Genomic DNA, 20,759 nt, shown 5'->3' on the forward strand with positions numbered 1-20,759 from the left:
GAGTTTATTAGTTAATACTAAGTCCTCATTTGTTAATTGAACAACTGTTCAAGCACCTGACTTGTTCTGCTTCCGCAGTAAAAGTTTCTTACCTTTCAATTACCAAATGGAGAAGTTTTGTTCCCCTCTTCTTTTCAAATACACACCTTTTTGTGGGTTGATTGCGCTTGCTGCAGCTTTGTGGCGGCTTTCTTCATAGCCTGAAGTACTCCGTGCTTTAAAATCTCTGCCTCTTGTCTTGTAGGAGATTTCAGGTTTAAGATTCTTCAGAGCAATTATTTCCTTGCCTTTTTTGAGAGAGCGAGTGAGCAAGCAGGTGGCTATTACACCTGCAGTATCTGAACGAGGGTATAATCATAGGCTATGTTTATCAATTCAAGGAAACACACTTCACCAGCCACCCCACCCCCCAATCATCATCACCACCTCTTGAAAAGGGCAGTGCTCACTATTGTTGACCGAAGGAAACCGGAGAAGGGACTACAGTACAATTGCAAAAGTACAAACTCCTTAGCCATCCGAATTTCCTGTTCGTGCAGCTGCTCTGGGCAGCCTGCTAAAGAAAACTGGTGGGTTAGTCCTGGTGAACTGACGAGAAGGCAAAGCCAGCCTTAGCCTAGGGCAGCAATGGGCAACCTGTAGTCGTCTATTTCTTATTGGTCGCCAGTTACCATCAGCCTGGTGAATAGTCAAGGATGATGGGAGCTGTAGTCATAGAATTGTAGAGATGGAAGGGACCATGAGGGTCATGTGCAATGCAGGAATCTTTTGCCCAATGTGGGGCTTGAACCCATGACTTGAGATTAAAAGGTCTCATGCTGTACCCCACTGAGCTACCCCAGCTTGACCAATGCAGCAGTAAACAGAAGAGCCACAGGTTTGATGTCCCTGCCCTATGGCAGACTGTCAGCTGGTAAGGGCAGTGATTTTTGCTGCAGTGAAATGTTTCCTTTGCATAGGAGACCCATGAGTGCAAGCTAGTGAGGTGGGAAGTGTGGCAATTTCAATATGTGCCCCTAGACTTTGTTGCCCTCTTCTGTCCTATTTAATGTTGTACTCGGCCAGGATTTTGATGAATCCGCAACCATCACTTGAGAACATGCTCACCTTTAATGGTGCCTTGCAGACGCTGTGGGACTCCAACTCCCATCAGCCCCAGACATCATGGGATGATGTTGGTCATTGTCAACAGCATGTGAAGGACACCAGGATGGGAAAAGCTACTCCATGTTGTAGGACTTCCATGCATTTGAAATGTTGGGGTTTTGGGGAGATTAAACAAACTTTGTAGCAGGCCCTGGCCTTCACACACATATTCGATTCCATCCAGCTTTCCCCCCACTTAAAGTCCAATCCTTTGGAAAGAAACCATTGCAACAAAACCTTGCAATGCCAATAAAAAAGGGGGGGAGGAGTGATGTGCTGTCTGGTAGCATTGAGAGTAGCTGCATCTAAAGTCTTGGGCTGTGTACACATTAGGTAAAGGTAAAGGACCCCTGACAGTTAAGTCCAGTTGCAGACAACTCTGGGGTTGCAGAGCTCATCTCGCTTCATGCCAAGGGAGCCAGTGTTTGTCCGTAGATGGTTTTTCTGGGTCATGTGGCCAGCATGACTAAGCCGCTTCTGGTGCAACAGGACACTGAAACCAGAGCAGCGCACAGAAATGCCGTTTACCTTCCGGAAACAGTACCTATTTATTTACTTGCACTTTTTGGCGTGCTTTCGAACTGCTAGGTTGGCAGGAGCAGGGACCGAATAACGGAAGCTGAACCCACCGCGGGGATTCGAACCGCCGACCTTCTGATCGGCAAGCCCAAGAGGCTCAGTGGTTTAGACCACAGCGCCATCCGTGTCCCTGTGTACACATTACTGGCTTAAAATGCTGCTTGCTTTTTGTTTTGCTCAGTTTGGATCAAAGCTGCTTGGGGGGTGGGGGTGGAATACACATCAAAACACAGTATTCCCTAAGAAACTACAGGGCAGATACAGGATTGCAGCTAAATTTTGCACCACAAAATTCAGAGAAGCACGAATTTCAAAGGACGGCTATGTTTCCATTTTCGTATTGTTCCAGAAAGCGTAAAGTTAATAAATCCGAATAAAATTTATCCCCCATCCTTACTATGGATGTGCAAAAGGCCTCTGGTTCAATCCCTGGCATCTCCAGGTAGGGCTGGGGAAACCCTGGGGTGTGCCTGCCAGTCAGTGTAGGCGAACTGAGCTAGATGTCTCGATGGTCTGTTTCAGTATAAGGCAGGTTGCTATGTTCCTGTATCATTCATGAATGATCCAGCATGCAGTGCATCAGCTCAAATAACAGAAATGGGATATCCCTTTTCACTCTGCCTTTCTTCCCCCTTCGTGTGATATTTCTTCTTTGCAGATTATGTTCTGGAAGATCAGGGATATCGAGCGAGAACAGAGGGACAACACGGAAGAATGAAACCCTTTTAGACCTGCTACCTGACCACCCGGTTCGTTGGCTTTCCCAAAGATTTAGGTGGCGGCAGGAGGTCTGGTTAGCTGCCAGCCAGTGTAGACAATATTAATAATAATAATAATAATAATAATAATAATAATAATAATAATTTATTTATTTATACCCCGCCCTCCCCAGCCAAGGCCGGGCTCAGAGCGGCTTACAAGCAATAATAAAAACAAGATGAATGATTACAACTTAAAAACAAAAATAAAATACAACATTAAAATAATGGAACATTAAAATATTAAAATGTAGCCTCATCGCAGGAGGAGAAGGAAAAGAAAGAAAAAGAGAGAGGGAGGGAGGGAATCAAATTGGCTCCAAGCCAAAGGCCAGGCGGAACAACTCTGTCTTACAGGCCCTGCGGAAAGAAATCAGATCCTGCAGGGCCCTGGTCTCATGAGGCAGAGCGTTCCACCAGGCCGGAGCCAGAGTTGAAAAGGCCCTGGCTCTGGTTGAAGCCAATCTAACTTCCTTAGGGCCCGGGACCACTAGGGTGTTGCTATTTATGGACCTTGAGGCTCTCCGTGGGGCATACCAGGAGAGGCGGTCCCGTAGGTACGAGGGTCCTAGTCCGTGAAGGGCTTTAAAGGTGAAAAGCAGCACCTTAAATCTGACCCTGTACTCCACCGGGAGCCAGTGCAGCTTGAAAAGCACTGGGTGAATATGCTCCCATGGCAGAGACCCCGTGAGGAGCCTCGCTGCAGCATTCTGTACCCACTGGAGTTTCTGGGACAGCTTCAAGGGCAGCCCCGCATAGAGCGAATTACAGTAGTCAAGCCTGGAGATGACCGTCGCATGGATCACTGTGGCCAGGTCGGGGCAGGAAAGGTAAGGGACCAACTGCTTGATGTGGCGAAGGTGGAAAAATGTCGCCTTGGCTGTTGCTGTAACCTGCGCCTCCATGGAAAGGGAGGCGTCAAGGATTACACCCAAACTCTTAACGGAAGGCAATGGCACTAATTGGGCCCCCACAAGAGAAGGGAGTTGGTCCCTCATCCCCATGCCATCCCGACCTAGCCATAGGACCTCTGTCTTTGAAGGATTTAGTTTCAATCGGCTCCCACGAAACCATCCAGCCACAGCTTCCAAGCATCTGGTCAGTGTGTTCGGGGCCGAGTCGGTGTGGCCATCCATCAGCAGATAGAGCTGAGTGTCATCAGCATATTGGTGACAGCCCAGCCCAAAGCTCTGGATAATCTGGGCAAGGGGGCGCATAAAGATGTTAAAAAGCATCGGGGAGAGAATTGCGCCCTGCGGCACTCCACACACCAAGGAGTGGCGCGACAACATTTCCCTCCCTAGTGCCACCCTCTGTCCCCGACCAGAGATAAAAGAGCACAACCAGTTATGGGCTATGCCCTGTATCCCCACGTCTGCGAGGCCGTGGTCCAGAAGATCATGATCGACCATGTCAAAGGCTGCTGACAAATCTAAAAGGATCAGCAGTCCTGACCCGCCTCGATCCAGTTGTCTACGGAGATCATCTGTTAGGGCAACCAGAGCCGTCTCCGTCCCAAAACCAGGACGGAAACCAGACTGAAATGGATCTAATGCCGATGTTTCCTCCAGAAACCTACCAAGCTGTTCAGCAACCGCTCTCTCAATTACCTTACCCAGGTATGGAAGATTTGAAACTGGGCGTTAATTGGATAGGTCTAAGGGATCTAATGAAGTTTTTTTTAAGAGTGGACACACCACTGCTTCCTTCAGTTCCCCTGGGAATGTCCCCGTGTCAAGGGACAAATTGATAATTTCAACCAGGGGGGTCCGCGCAACATCTGGACACTCCCTAATCAGCCAAGACGGGCACGGATCAAGGAGGCAGGTGGTGGGCCTACCAACTTGGAGGAATCTACCCACATCAGTAGGGAGTATCCGATCGAAATGGTCCAACACTGGACCTGAAGTCAGTCAAGGGGCCTCCAGTTCAGTCACTGTATCTAAATTGGCAGGGAGGTCACGGCGGAGCAACAGGACTTTCTCCGCAAAAAAACTCGCGAATGCCTCACAGCTGTGGGTCGAATTTGTGCTTAAATTTGGTTGTCCTCCTATGGACGTTATTGAACTAATTATTCTAAAAAGTTGTGCCGGGCGAGAGCTAGCAGATGCAATGGAAGCTGCGAAGTAAGATTTCTTAGCAGCTTTCATAGCCATCTCATAGGCTTTCATAAGTGTCCTATAAGATGTTCTTGAGGCTCCGTCACGAGTCCGTCGCCATACTCACTCTAGCCGTCTGAGATCCTGCTTCATTTTCCGGAGCTCCTCAGTAAACCAAGGGGCCCGGTTTCGACGGGGTCGCAGAGGGCGCTTAGGCGCGATCACATCAATGGCTGCCAAGAGCCGGTTATTCCAGTCCTCAACAAGGTCATCTAATGAGTCGCCAGGAGGAGCAGGGTTCCGCAAGGCAGAATATTGATTCTGATTCGGTATAAAGCAGCTTCAACTGTTCCACGTTTATTTAGCAAGATTTATATACAGCTTACTAAATAAGTTCACATGAAATGGTATAAAATATGGAAGATATCAACAAAACCAGACTTGTGAAGGCATAATGAGTGGTATTCAACTATGTAGAGTAGACCCATCGAAATGGATGAACATTATTAAGGTAGGTCTATTAAGTTCAATAGGTCTGCTTTGAGTAAAACCTAGTTGGGTAACACCCAATAAATACAGGGAGGAATTCAACAAAGCGCTGTGGATAGTTATTCCATCAGCACAAGCTTTTCAGCTTCACAGACGGAACAATCTGCCCTCTCCCTGCCATGCTCTTTTTGGGGTCCCACCTGGATCCAATTTTGAGGGGCCCTGGGGACACACAAGGGGAGGAGAGAAGGGAAAGCCACATGGCACTAGCAGAATTCTTTGCATGGCCTCCCACTAACAGGAATAATAAACTGAATCCCGCCTGTAGATAAAGTCAACAAGCTTTAAAAACAAAGGTACATAATAAAATGCAATGGTTGAGTAGGCTTGCTTAAATGAAGTTTTTAGCAGACATCGAAAACAGTATAATGGAGGCCCTGACTAATATTGTTAAGCAGGGAATTCTAAAAAAACAGGTCCTGCCACACTGAACAGTTCATTTATTGCAAGTATGGAACAAATATTATGTGGCACTTTATAAAAGCACTAATCCCATATAAAACAGTTTCCAGAGGGGTGACTGTGATAGACTGTGGCTGCAAAGACAGCAGAATCTTGCAGCACCTTAAGTTGGTTATAAATGTGTTTGTCTTTCAGGTGCAGTAGGGCTATTGATTTATCTTATTCAAAGAGGGAAGAGAAGAGAGGAAGTATTTGTTTCTGGTCTGCAGCTGGTAAGTCCTCTTCTTTACATCTACATTTAATAGTTTATGATCCAGATCAGACTGTTCCTCATGATGATGTGTGGGAAAATCTCCAGCTAGTTTAATGTTAAGCTGTGGAACAATTAAGATAATATGCAGGTTCTTACAATGAAGTTATGTTTACATGCTGAAAACACTCAGTCATTCCTGAATCCTGTTTGTGTTCTTCAGTTGCCAGGATAAAGAAATGTGATCTTGTAAGAGGATTACTGGCCATTTTGGTAACCTGATCAACTTCAATATCTAAACATGCTTTTTGGGGGTAAAATCTTCATGAGTTGGCAAGAGAGACAGCCACACCTGAGTTGGTTTTGAGCAATTTATTCATTTATGCTACCAAATCAATGAATAAGCAGTTTTGACTTTCTAATGAAAATACATAGGTTTCAACAACTGTCTTCCATGGAGCAATAAAAGTTTAACACTAGGATATGAAGCTATATCCACACAGTGTTATTCTGCTAGTAGAGAAGTAATGGCTTGTTGCAGCCCTTGGTTTTTGTCAATGGGTTTCAACAGGATAGTTCATGTGCGTTACCACCAGATGCCATAAATATTAAGAGAGGGCTTCAAATGAGAGGGGGTCCCTGGATCCCTAACTGTACACTAGTCTGAGGAAGAGCAGGAAATGAAAGATAGGAGTCTGTTAGCTGTAGACCTAGGAGTAGCTATCAAGAATTATGACCCTATTAAACACAGTAATACCTACTTCTGCTTATAGCAGGGATGATGTTGTGCAGGGTTACATAGCCAGGATTTGACCACCAAAAATGTCAGTTTTGGCAAATTACCTAAAAAGGTAAAGGTACCCCTGACCATCCAGTGGCGGACGACTCTTGCTCTATAGACATCTCGCTCTATAGACCAAGGGAGCTGGCGTTTGTCATGTGGCCAGCATGACTAAGCCGCTTCTGGTGAACCAGAGCAGTGCACAGAAACACCGTTTACCTTCCCGCTGGAGCGGTACCTATTTATCTACTTGCACTGCGTGCTTCTGAACTGTTTTTGCAAAAAAAGCTCAACAACTTTGTTGTCCTCCCCCCCCCCCCACTCAAAAAACTATGGCAAGCCTAGGATACAAGTTCCTCATCCTTGTCTAATGGAAATATAGTAAAGGTCTGATGTGCCTTTAAGAGTTATGCAGAAGGGATAATATTGGCAAGTTGCTTCTCCCATCATTGCAGCCCAACAGCAGGGAAAGCGGCAACTTCTGAGCTTGTTTCTAGTCTATGCAATTACTTAGCTATAGAAGTGAAGCAACTATAACCTAAGCACCAGATATGGATAAATCACCTGGTTCCACTCTGGAAAAGATTCTGCAGGCGTAGCCATTTATGAACTTTCCATAACCTGCTTGAGATTCTAGACTGGCTGTTTCTTCTGCAGACCTCCCCAAGGCACAGCATGTTTTGCTGAGCTCTCCAGATGCTTAACAAGCATTGTAGGCTATGCTGGGCATGTACAAATGCCTCCTGGACCAGCAAGATGCTCTAACAGCATCACCTATGACACCAGCCAGGCGTTCTCTGTCTGAGCAAGCCTTGGGCAACAACCTACAATGCCAGAAAAGCATGCACTGGATTTCTCTGTCCTTGCATGACATGACACATTTATGTCAATGCAACACAGGCTTCATCTACATATACTCTACTCCTGAATCCTGCTGTGCAAGGAATGGATTTCTGAACTCTCAGTGAAATTGTCCTGTTGCCATTAAATCGTCCAGCAGAAATGCAAATCCGCCAGCCATTTCAATTTGTAGCAGAGTTCCCTAGCATCCCTTGCTAACCAGAAGTGCATGTTGTTACTGGATTTTGGGGAGCCAAAAGCTATAGGAAGCATCAACAAAAGTCTGCCTCCTGGCTGGGTGTGGCACAGCAAAGTTAGGAAGTATTACATTAGCAGAAACCAAGGTCCTAGTTCTCATTGAGATGGCAAATCTATGTCTGGGCCGTACCACTTCAGAATACAGAAGGGAGCTCAGATGCTTAAATGCTCCTCTATACAACTAATGTGCCCTGCACCTTGAAAACTGGCAGGATGGGCAAGGGCTAGGCTAGAATGGTTTCCCCTGACATCAAGGGCCAAACTACATATTGCATTGGGAGCTGCCTCTTTTGAAGCCTCAATGCTTTTATTATTTTGTAAAAGCAGCTATGGGGACTCGCTGGAGGGGATCCCAATTTGGATCAGACCCCCAGTCATCCAATTGTGATTACTCACAGAAAGAAAAGCTTGCAGGCTGAAACATTTAAGTCCCATGTGGCTAATGGATCCCCAAGGGTGGGTCAGTCACTATCCCCCGTATGCCCTGACCTTTCAGCTGCTTTTTACAAAAAGAAAATTTCAACAGGGGCTCCAAACATGAAACTCCATTGCAACATATCCTTGGCCCTTAGTCTTTTATGTAGACCAGCCTTTCTCAACCTGTGGGTCCCCAGATGTTGTTGAACTACAACTCCCATCACCCCTAGCTAGCAAGGCTCAGGGATGATGGGAGTTGTAGTCCAACAACATCTGGGGACCAACAGGTTGAGAACCAATGATGTAAATGGTCCATTCCCCCATGTTGGTATCCATGTTGGAGAATCCAATTGTGTGCGTCGAAGCCACAAACATGAATCTGACCAAACTGCGGGAGGCAGTGGAAGACAGGAGTGCCTGGCGTGCTCTGGTCCATGGGGTCACAAAGAGTCGGACACGACTAAACAACAACAACATACCTGCAATCTGAAATGGAACATAAACTTGTTTATGACTTTGCTAGGTCCAAACTGCAGATTCCTTTCGCATGGAGCAGAGTAACATTGAACAAAATGAGTGCAGAGGTGAAAGAAACCTTGGGTGGTACATCTTTCTTTTTAAATAAACCACTGACTCACGTGTTTGTTTTTACAATGGTTTATAGAGGGAAATATTGTGAAGTATTCCTGAAGCTGAACAACTTTCCCTTGCAGCTGGAGGAGGAGGAAGCTAATCTTGAGAGTTAGGAAGAGGAGGAGAAGCAATCTTGAAAGTTCTAGATCTCCATGCTCTAAGTGGGCTTCAGTCTTCTGTTCGTTCTATGATGGCTTTAAAGGAGAATGGTACAAATGCATATCCTGCTCCAGAGTAGAATTTGTTCTGGAACTCCACCCTAATGGGAGGGGAAAGAAAGGCATGTCAAATAAACAGGGTTCTGTCTTCAATGAGGGGTTAGTTTAATTTAATTCAGCAGTTCTCAATTAGCCAAGTAGAAGCCAGCCCTTTGTTTTTCAAAAGCCAAGCCATGGACCCCCCTACCTATCGCTATGGTAGTTTTTATTATGTGAATGGTGCCACAGACCCACTGGGTGGGTTACACAGACCCCCTGAGAACTGTGAACCACTGGTCAAGTTTATTATTCTATCCTAAGGTAAAGGTAAAGGGACCCCTGCCCATTAGGTCCAGTCGTGACCGACTCTGGGGTTGCGGTGCTCATCTCGCTTTATTGGCCGAGGGAGCCGGAGTACAGCTTGACTAAGCCACTTCTGGGGAACCAGAGCAGCACACGGAAACACCGTTTACCTTCCCGCCGGAGTGGTACCTATTTATCTACTTGCATTTCGTGCTTTCGAACTGCTAGGTTGGCAGGAGCAGGAACTGAGCAACAGGAGCTCACCCAGTCGCAGGGATTCAAACCACCGACCTTCTGATTGGCAAGCCCTAGGCTCTGTGGTTTAACCCACAGCGCCACCCGCATCCCTGTTTCTATCCTACTTTTCTATTAAACAGCAATCAAAGTGGCTTACAAAAGGAAATAGTTAAGCATTTTTTTTTCATTTTTGAAAAGAGAAGATCAGAACAATGCATCCATTAAAACACTGTCTTTCGCCTTCAAATGAGAACTGAATCAAATCCCCCCCGCATCCCAAAACAAATGAGCTGTGATCTAAAGGCTAGAAGCCTCTTTGTGATGTAGGTGTCTCTCTCTGGAGATCCGATATAAGGTAGCAGATGTACTCCTTGGTAGGAATGTGTATCACCGATCACCTCCGCCTATGCTCAACTTGTATAATTGTAAATAAACTAAACGTTTCAAGAAGCTCCACAACTCTCCCAAGTTCTCTCCTGTAGGAGAGTATCACTGAGCCGACTGGGAATGTGGGGAACCTGTAACGATACATTTGCAAACTATTTCCTTTTGTTATTTCTTTGTCAACCCTTTTCCTACTCAAATGCACCCAGGTTACCTACCAGTGAAGTCTCAGGGCATGCAGGAAGGCAGAGAGGCCCTCCATGATCAGTAAAATGGCTACAGTCAGAGCAGCAAAGACGGCAAAGAGGACGAAGATTACGATGAGTCCTATCCAGTTGCCACTGGAGTGGAATGAGATGATCAGCACCTGGCCCCAGAGGACCTCTGAGAGCTCTGGAGAAGAAGAGGAGTTTGGATTTGATATCTCGCTTTATCACTACCCGAAGGAGTCTCAAAGCAGCTAACATTCTCCTTTCCCTTCCTCCCCCACAACAAACATTCTGTGAGGTGAGTGGGGCTGAGAGACTTCAGAGAAGTGTGACTGGCCCAAGGTCACCCAGCAGCTGCATGTGGAGGAGCAGAGACGTGAACCTGGTTCACCAGAATATGAGTCTACCACTCTTAACCACTACACCACATTGGGGGGGGGAGAGATTACAGAGGCAAATGTCACACAAGAAACAGCCATGAACAGCAAGACATTAAAGACCATTCAGGCAGGAGATCCCCCTAATAAGAGTAAGTCACAGCTCCCCTCTGTTCCCCCCACCCCCATGAAGGCCAGAACCTGTTTTAGCCAGAGGGCAGCATTCCTTTCTGGGCAACCTCCCAAGGGCCACATGCTAGCAGTGGATGGAGCTTCAACCTTTGTAATACAACAATATCTGAAATTCACTGCCACTTTCTACTTTCTTTGTTGATGAATCAGTGCCATTAATTTTCCTGTCTAGGGCTCTGTTCTTTCTTAAAGAGTGCGCCCAACCAATATTGAACGTGATGGCATCGCAGCTCTGTAACTGATCAGAACTGGCTTTCCAATGACATCACCAAGAGCAAACAAAGCCAACTCTGAGCGAGGGTACTGCTGCCTGCGTCAGTCATTTGGTTGAACTCAGTTGGACCACTGATCACCCTCAGACTATGTGGGTGAACTTTGTCACCTCCTCTCAATACAAGGCCCACCAAATTGCCCCAGAAGGGTGGTGGTGTTTTCTTGGCAATGCCAAAAACGTTGAAAAAACACCCCCCATCTTTGGGCTCACTTTTAGCTTAAATGCGCCTGTGTGTGGTATTCAACTAAGCTTTGCTTAGAGTAGACCTGTTGAAATTAATGAACATGGATAAGTTAGATCCATTCATGTCAATGACTCTATTCCGAGTAAAACTTAGTTGAATGCAGTATGACCTTCCTTGTACATTGTCACTGAGTTCCTAATTATCTGCTGGTGGTTCAAATAATCTCTGGGAGGGATGAGGCCCTCCAGATGTTATTGGACTGAGTTTCATCAAGGGCTGATGGGAACTGGAGTCCAGCAATGCCTGGTAGTTACCAGGTTCCCAACACCAACTCTACAGAGATGCCTAGTATTAGTATTCTCTCATCCCATGCCAAAACAGGTTCAATCCCTGTAAGGGACAACTGCATATTCCTGTACTTCAAGGGGTTGGGTTAGATGATCGTCAGGCTCCCTTCCAACTCTGAGATTCAGAGACATAAAACACAGTGAGCACCACAAATGAAAAACTCACGTGCATGAGCCAAGCTCAGTGCCCAGAGCCGAAGGTAGGAAGCTGTGTTGGAAATGCAACCCAGGCAATATTCAATGGTGTGAATAGCCTGGTGAACAAAGATGTCTCCAAAGTTGAACTGAAAGATATTTTAAAGGGAAAAAATGACATCTATATTGTGGCCAGGAGCACCCAAAGAACTACATAACCGAGGATTTGGCACAGAAGAATCGAAATTGCACAATGTACTATTGAAAAGCAATAAGAAAACATTATCAAAGGTTTACAATCTATTATTAGATTGGGACCTACAAGAAGAAGAAGTTAAAGAGGTGATGGTAAAGTGGGCTCAAGACATCGGCATACGATATATTTGGAACAGTGGGAAAGGCTCTGGTGTATAGATATTAGGTTCACCGCTTGCTACACCATAAAAGAGAATTTCAAGAAAATGTTTTTCAGGTGGTACCTAACACCATCAAAGCTTGCCAAAATTTATAAACAAAAGTCTAACTTATGCTGCAAATGTGGAAAAATGGAAGGAACATTGTTCCATATCTGGTGGAGCTGCGAAAAAACCAAGACCTACTGGGGTATGATTCATGAAGAACTTGAAGATCAAAATTTAAAAATTGCAATGATAGTTTCGAATCTTTAAGATAAGGAAGTAGAGATGTTGTGGAGGGGTGTGGTGGTGGGAAGATATGGGGGTGGGACGTTTTTGCACTAGTAGGGTGCATTTCTTTTTCTTTTTCTGTATTACTAAAATTTAATAAATAAAGAAATACTACATAACCAGTTCTCCTCTAAATATTTTGGATTTGTTTCTCAAATAGAGCACCTGCTACCAATACTCCCTTCATTCTTTAATCACACTAATGCTGTTGACTTTTCATCTACATTTGGATCCAACTGGACACCATGTTGAATTAAGACAGACCCTTTCAAATCTGAGGGTGTGTCTGTGTGTGTTTTAGAATTCCTGAGCAATGTTGGAGACAAAGCTGCTAGTGTCTGCTTGTATATCTCTAGCTATATAGATACCGTATTTTTTGCTCTCTAAGACTCATCTTTTCCCTCCTAAAAAGTAAGGGAAAATGTGTGTGCATCTCATGGAGCGAATGCAGGCTGCGCAGCTATCCCAGAAGCCAGAACAGCAAGAGGGATTGCTGCTTTCACTGCGCAGCAATCCCTCTTGCTGTTCTGGCTTCTGAGATTCAGAATATTTTTTTTCTTGTTTTCCTCCTCCAAAAACTAGGTGCGTCTTATGGTCTGGTGCGTCTAATAGAGCGAAAAATACGGTATATATACAGGATAACGGCCACTTGACAGTGATGCCATATAACCTCTGCACACAATTCTTCAAACATTTTGGCTGAAAGTGGCCTACATGCTATGTGAAGAGCCACCTCCTTTTGTCTGGCCTGAAGCTCACATTAATCAGCTTCATCAGGCATTGATAAACAAAAAAACAAAACAAAACAAATGCAGTCTCATTATAGTAACTGTACATCAGTGCATGGTTGGTTTATTAATGTTCATTGGATTGTTTTATTGAATATATGCAAAACAGTAGAATCAGCTGCAATGGAGGACCCTGGGTTCTAGTGCTATGAGGGAGGGAGAAAGACAAAACCTCTCCCAATTCACTTTCCCCACAGCATACATAATTTCCTGCACATTTTTCTTCTTAACTAAAAAGCCTCAAAATGCAGAAACCATGTGTCCCCCCCCCCTCCATAGGGGAGTTTCTCCAGCCCCTACCTCTTCCTCCCCTACTTTTGGTTGCCCCTACCTCTTCCTCATGGTCCTCATGCCCGCCATGGTGACCGCCATCACTGTGGTCTTCTTGGACTGGCTTCTTAGGATAGTCAGACTTAATGATCTCCACCTCAATGTCCCCAGTGGGGCTCTCCGACAGCTCAGGTGAGGCCAGCTTAAGAGAAGCAAAACAGAGAACGGCTTATGTCAGTGTACGTGGGTCTCCAAAGGGAGCAGATCCAGCAAAAGGTAAGACGTTTTATTGCAGAAATAGTTTTTTAAAATAATAATATTTAGTCTAAATCACAGGTTGGTACCCCCATTCAGCCCAATTCTTGTGGTCAAGCCTCCAGGACCTGCCTGCCAGGGGTGGGCTGGGCAATGGACAATAATATAATAATTTATTATTTATACTTCGCCCATTTGGTTGGGTTTCCCCAGCCACTCTGGGCAGCTCCCAACAGAATAGAAAAAACATAATAAAAGATCAAACATTAAAAACTTCCCTAAACAGTGCTGCCTTCAGATATCTTCCAAAAGTCAGATAGTTATTTATTTCCTTGACATCTGATGGGCAGGCGCCACCACCAAGAAGGCCCTCTGCCTGGTTCCCTGTAACCTCACTTCTCACAGTGAGGGAACTGCCAGAAGGCCCTTGAAGCTGGACCTCAGTGTCTGGGCTGAACAATGTGGGTGGAGACGCTCCTTCAGGATGCAATTCTTACCTCAGTACAGTTGGCTACATTACAGCCCCTCAAAGGCAAGAGCTTTCAACACACACACACACGACAGTCAGGCAGAATCAGTCAAGCTATGTCTGGAGAAGGTCTGATGGGGAGCTTGTCCTGAGGAGAAACCTGAGAGCTAGATAAAGCAACCAGGAGGTTCTCGTTTGGCTCCTTGAGTCTGAAGCTCCCCAGTCCTAGTTTAAAGAGACTATATCCTTCAATTGCATAGTAATCAACCTATTTCTATATACATGCATCAGGCAATCCATTTTTCTGTCGCCTCACTGTCAAAATTTTTACCAGACATCAATTTCACATCTTAACAAGCTACAAAAACGGTTCTGATTATTGAATAAGGCTTTGGCTGACAAATGGGCTCATTAGTAGTCAGTTGCTATGGGGAATGTCTAAATGTACTTCAGATGGCGAAACAATGAATTACAGGGCAGTGAAAATAATATTTGGATGAAATCACCACCCATCTAAGAAATTAATACTGCATATATTGTGGCGGGGTGGGGTGGAGGGGAACCAGGCACTTGTTAGCAAGTCTCTTCCAGTGGTTTAATGTTTGGGTTGAATTATAATAGTTTTCAAATGGATTGAATTCAGAAAGCTGCTTTTTATATGAGCAAGAGCGGACTGCGGCCTAGCAGACAGGAAGTTAGAGAAGCGGACTCAGCCTTTTGTTCAAAAATGAAGTTTATTGGATAGCTATTGGTCGAGCTACCATTTTTCAGCTAAGACCACCTCAATGGGTAGCCTATATATTACTGAAGCTACGCTGCTGCATAAACTTGTGAGTTTTAACTCTGCTAATGGGGCTTTCTGCTGCTGGAGGTATTGCAAACCCCTGTGTTTTAGAAACAGGTGCCAGCCAGTTTTCCTTTGTTGTTAACCCACAAACGTTGGGTGTCTAGAAGATTAGTATAATTGATATATCTTCTTTCCAATTCCAATCAGTCTGGTTGATCACCTATCGCAGATGCTGTAGCAGCAGATTCCCTCCACTGGAAAGGGGTTGGATTAGTTGAATTACAAGGTTTCTTCCAGCTCTCCAATTCAGTGCTTTCAGAACCTGGTTTTGTAATGACTTGCAAACCATGAGCTCTGCAAATCTTTGCTACAGAATCTTCAGCTCATCTCACTCAACCCAAGATTGCCTTTACCTCTAGCCAGGAGGCCAAATGTCTCAAGAGACTTTTATTCTTACCATACGCTGAGCTCTCTGGTGATTGGCTCGAAGAATGAAAGGTTTAATCAAAAGCATCCAAGGAACAGAAATCAGGGCAAAAATTACCAGGAAGGTTTGTACTTCTTGCTACAAGGAAGGAAGGAAATAAGATTGTTAGATAAGCAATACACACCACCCACCCACACCTGCTTAAAGGAAAATTCGGTGTCAATTATCTTTTCTCAAAAATGCAATTCTGCTGTGATATTGGAAAATAACAAACTGGCTCACCGAGAGCTCCAATTCTGAGTGGTTTAACACTTGACCCCTCTTGCCAGGGAACTCTGGAAATTGTAGGTCTGGAGGGAAATAGGGGTCTCATAACACACTACAGTTCCCAGGATTCTTGGGGTGTGTAAACCATGATTGTTTAAAGTGGTAGGATACTGCTTTAAATGTATGGTGCAGATGAGACCCATTGTAAGTAAGTTTATTTTACCATGAGGGAAGGAACTATGATTTGGCAATACGGTTTTGTTAAAAGAAATGGCCCGATGTGTTCTGAAAAACTCAACCATTCTGGCTGAAGATCAGTGAAATTGCTATTTGAGAAACAGAAACATATCCTGGGAAACCACTGAACATTGAAGCCGCCTTACCAACATGATTAATTAGGACTCTTTGGGGAAATGTTTCGCAACTTTCAAACTGTGCTTTTGATTTAAGATGGTTTGCCACGCATGCTGCCTGTATTCTCCTTCCTCAAGAGCGTGCTCATAAATCAAGAGCACTTGCCAACCTGCTACTTGCAAGCTCATGTATGTACTTTTAATTTGTAACCTGGAACTGAGTGATTCTGTGCCATTTACAGGGCACATAGAAGTCTGTTGTGAAATGGGCTGGGTTGTTTTGTTCTCATTTTCATTACTCTGAGATTAAGCTTTCTGAACAAAATGAAGTTTATCTGTTTCACCTGAAGTCTCTGCTTGCCTGCTTTCTCAACATCTCATTTTTATAAGGCAAGAACCCCTTTCTCAATACTGGCAGATCCAGGGCTCTACAGCATGAAAACATACCGTTTCCAACACACAGAGCTACATTAGGGTGGCCATATTTCAAAAAATAAAAACCAGCAGCTTTTCTTCTTCTTCTTCTTCTTTTTACAAAAACGCAAAAAAACCCCACAATTTTTCAATTGCCTAAGATCCAGGACAAAGCACCACCTTTTACAAATCCCCCCTGGACATCAATTCCGCCTTTGAAATCTCGGTAATGTCCGGGAAAATCCGGCAGCCCTGAGCTACATTAGACTCTGAATCCTCCTTAGTCCATGACAAATAGTCAAAAATAACCCTAAACCCGCCTTCCAAACCCGGTGCCCCTCAAATATTTTAGACTAAAACTCCCATCAGTCTCAGCCAGAATTTTATCTTAACTTAATTTGTGAAACCCCCCCCCCCCCCCCGTTGTTTTTAAAAAAGGTTAGCATATAAAACTCTAGGCTTGGCTAAAGTGTACTTCCTCGGTAACAAAGTTCTTAGCAAAAGAGAAATGAGACCATACCTGATGCACATACAGAGGAGCATTTGTCTCATCGCTGTAACTGAACAGAAACATGTTGATAAAATGGATGAGGATGCTTGGGGCGTCTTGGGCGTCAGCAACACCGTATTGGCACCACTTGAAAATGATCATGAAAACCAGGTAACCAAACAGGCAGAGGATGAAAATCATCTGTGGGATGAACTGCAGGATGATGTTGAGGACTTGCCTGAAATAACTGGGAAGACAGGAGCCAAGAGAAAGAAAAAACATCAGTGTGGAAGAGAAGAGAGTTTGCAGCAGCTTCCCACAGTGTGGGGTCGTCCAGACATTGTTGGACTCCTCCCATCGTCCCTCTTGGCCATTGGCTATTCTAGATGGAGCTGATGGTGGGAGCTGTAGCCCTACAACATCTGGAAGGCAGCCTGTTGGAGAAAGCTGATTTACAGGATGATGTGGAAGGAAGGAGGACAATCGGGCCATACTAAATCACCAGTTGGTTTATTCTGGTAAGGTGAAGCCACCAGACAGTGCCGGATTACTAAATAGGCAGAGTAGGCACTGGCCTATGGGCCTTTTAGGAGCCCTGCGACAACCAATCAAAATAATACTGATTTGATCTTGAAATAAAATTACAATCCAGCTTTCTTGATTGGGTGTTAGCTTTACATACATCTGGCTTTTCCCCCCACATATGCCTTGCTCTCACTTTTTGCCAGCTTAAATGAAGTCTAGTGCAACCGTTTCTAACAGTCAGTAAAAACAGGAAGCCAAGATAAGGCAGATCGCTTCCTAGGTGGCCAGCCAAGACTGCTGTATTACATCAGACTGTGGCCAGCCAAGATAGGAACATCCTGCTTCTGCAAAGTACCAGATACTACCGATCTTGCAAGGTACTTGGAAAACAAGTGACACAAGGATTGCTCTTTTCACCTGCACCCAATGAAGGAAGAAGAGGCTGCAATCATTTGGTCAAGCAAGACTGAGCCATCATCTTCTGTTGAGAAAAAGTCTCTCTACTAAGCCCATCCTGGACAATGTGAACGTAAAGGGCAAGCACATGGTCATGCTGGTTGATTTCAATGTCCCAATGAAAGACAACAAATTAACCAACCACCAGAGAATCAGGGCAGTTGTCCCAACCCATCTGTCCCATCAAGCATTGCTTGGACCACAGAGATAGGTCTGTGGTACTGATGAGTCACCTGGGGTGATTTGGTGGAGTTCCTACGCCTGAGAAATTCTCCTTGCAACCTGTAGCCGCAGAACTTTGATAGGGATGCCTTGTTCCTGGAAGACTGTGTGGGTTCAGAGGTGGAAGCAGCTGATTCTGATCCTGAAACTAGCTCAGTCACTCTTCAGGGAAACTTCTGATTCCATGCAGAAGAGGAAGGGAAAGGGGAAGATACTGAATCAAGGCTGATTCAGCAAAGGTAGGTGATTTCAGAGCATCACTTTCTAAACTAGGAGATGATTTTATCATTGATGCTTACGGAACTGCACAGATAGCTCACAGTTCCATGGTTGGGTTCAATCTACCTCAAAACTGCTGGTTTCCTGATAAAGAAAGAACTTGAATATTTTGCTAAAGCTCTAGAGCAGCTTTTCTCAACCTTGGGTCACCAAATGTTGTTGAACTACAACACCCATCATTCCTAGCTAGCATGGCCAGTGGTCAATGATGAAGGGAACTGTAGCTCAAAAACATCTGGGGACCCCAGGCTGAAAAAAGGCTGCTCTAGAAAGTTCAGAGTGACCCTTCCTAGCAATCCTTAGAAGTGTTGAAGTTCAAGATAAGATTCAGCTGACCCAAAACATGCTGGATCAAGTCAATGAGATGATAATTGGTGGTGGGATGGCTTTCACCTTCCTGAAAGTGCTCAACAACATGGAGATTGGTAATTCTTTTTAAGAAGAAGAATCATCTGTTGGAGGAAAGCAGTATGCTTCCTTCTCTTAAGGTTCTAATTAATGCATGTGTTGTTTTAAACAACCAGAGGACACTGCTTATGTAGCAATCTAGCCAGAATTTTCTTGTAACTTCTCTGTTTAAGTTAACTCCACCCCTAAAAGTTGAGTCGTCTTGTTTGCTATTCCTCCAGAAAAGATGTCTGCTATTTCTCTCCTATCTCCACCCATCTTGCAAATAGTTCCTGCATGAATAAAGCCTTTAAACTCCAGAAACTGCAAGTTATTCTTCCAATCTGATGCCTTGACCAAATCACTAAGAAGGTAGTTTACTTCCTGCATTCTTAAAATACTGGTCAGTCTTGAGTGGTAATTAAGGGACCGTCTCTTGGCAGAGTTTAATTAATTCAGTCTCTCAGCAACACTGAGGAGTGAAGCCCAACAGTCTCCTACATGAGGGACACAGACACTGAAGATATGGTCAAATGAAAATAGGGAGAGCAAAGAGATCACAAATGAAGAACCAAGGCAGCTGGGCCTGGGAAACAGCAAGATCTCCAAGGCAGAACAGCAAAAAAAGGATTCCAGTTCAGGAAACCTACAAATGAATCACAGTTGTATACTACAACAAGCAACATATGAATTAAGAACGGGACATTTAAACTTACATGTAGTTGAAGAGACTGAGTATTACCCCAAAGACCATGTGTGTGATTCCCATGACAACAGACATCTTCATTTTGTAGGAGTTTAAAAATGTCAGCTTGTTGCTTGCAATGTTCCAAATCTTGGAGAAACAGGAAAGAAGACATGTGAACATAATGAAAGTAGTAAGTGAGGCAAATATGACTGATGGACTGAAACAGGATGAGGCCTATGCAGCGCCACCCAAAGTCTGCCGCTGTATGACTGCCGCTAGAAGGGTCTCCAAGGAGAAGGGTTTACTTGCAACCAAGGCTGCCATCTAGTGACCAGATACTTGGCCGACACCATTAAGCCGTTAATTGGGAAGCTCTCTCCTGCTTGCTTCAAATAGCCTCAACAAGGTGGAGTTCTTTTGATGGGAGGCAGCAATGATGTGGGGAAGAAAATGTCCCGGGGGGGGGGGGGAATTTGCTACTCCATTGTTCCATTTCTAAAATGTTAACCAGCATCAGTTAATGCAGAATGCAGATTGACATTTCCAATTTACAGTGCCATTGTTTCCCCCCCTTAAAAGCTAATCCTTGGAAACATGGGGCTTGGCAGCCCAGGAGAGTGTTTTCTCTGTGGCAGCCCCTGAATTGCAGAAGTCATTCCACACAGAGGTGTGGGTCTAACATTTGTTGCACAGCTTCTGCTTACATGCCCAAGACATACCACCTCACCGCTGGCATTCAGCGATTAAGGTCTTTTGTTCAATTTGTACTATTTCTGTTCTGGTTGGAAGGGTTTTGCTGTCCCCACTTCCTTTTATACTGTACATTGATGTTGTTGTGACCAAATGGTTTTGTGGTTGTAATCAAGGCCTTATGGGGAGGGGCAGGGAAGAAAGTTCATTAATAAATAAATGCACATGTCCAGTCAGGAGTTAAGTCTCATTGCACTGAATGGGGCTCCTCCCAGGTAATTGGATGTGAGGGAGTGTACGTTACTGAGTTGCCCTGCACTAAAATATTTCATGTATTTCAATACAAACAATTTCCAAGTAAAACTTTGAATTTCATTAAACATAACATTAGAACCACATGGTGCGTTTTGTCAACTCTGATGGGAGCTGCAATCCAACCATGGCAAGTTGGGGAAGGCTCAGTAAATGCATCTCGCTAAATTGCCTCCAAGAGAAGTTGACTTGGCACGACATGGACGCAGTGCTATGCTTTGATCAGCTGAGTGGCAGGTAGAAATTCAACAAGCAAAAGCTTTTCCCCAGCACAGCAATGCAGCAAAGGCTAGCCCAGGCATAGGCAAACTCGGCCATCCAAATGTTTTGGGACTACAACTCCCATCATCCCTGACCACTGGTCCTGTTAGCTAGGGATGATGGGAGTTGTAGTCCCAAAACATTTGGAGGGCCGCGTTTTCCTATGCCTGGGCTAGACCCTT

The 20,759-nt window shown here is 44.7% G+C and overlaps 1 protein-coding gene across 2 annotated transcripts in view; it reads right to left on the reverse strand.

Moving 5' to 3' along the window:
* Nucleotides 1-8,724: 8,724 nt before the first annotated feature.
* ATP6V0A4 (ATPase H+ transporting V0 subunit a4) overlaps nt 8,725-20,759 on the reverse strand; it is a 37,643-nt gene continuing 25,608 nt past the window's right edge. For both annotated transcript variants that reach the window (XM_081878887.1, XM_081878888.1), the window contains 7 exons: nt 19,343-19,461; nt 16,788-17,004; nt 15,264-15,371; nt 13,357-13,497; nt 11,583-11,700; nt 10,052-10,226; nt 8,725-8,971 (listed from right to left, as the gene is read on the reverse strand). In XM_081878887.1, coding sequence (XP_081735013.1) covers nt 8,881-8,971; nt 10,052-10,226; nt 11,583-11,700; nt 13,357-13,497; nt 15,264-15,371; nt 16,788-17,004; nt 19,343-19,461 — 969 coding nt within the window. In that variant the 3' untranslated portion in view covers nt 8,725-8,880. The remainder of the gene's footprint in view (nt 8,972-10,051; nt 10,227-11,582; nt 11,701-13,356; nt 13,498-15,263; nt 15,372-16,787; nt 17,005-19,342; nt 19,462-20,759) is intronic.

The sequence above is a fragment of the Podarcis erhardii genome, assembly GCF_964252035.2.
Source record: "Podarcis erhardii genome assembly, chromosome: 10".
Classification (NCBI taxonomy): Eukaryota; Metazoa; Chordata; class Lepidosauria; order Squamata; family Lacertidae; genus Podarcis; species Podarcis erhardii.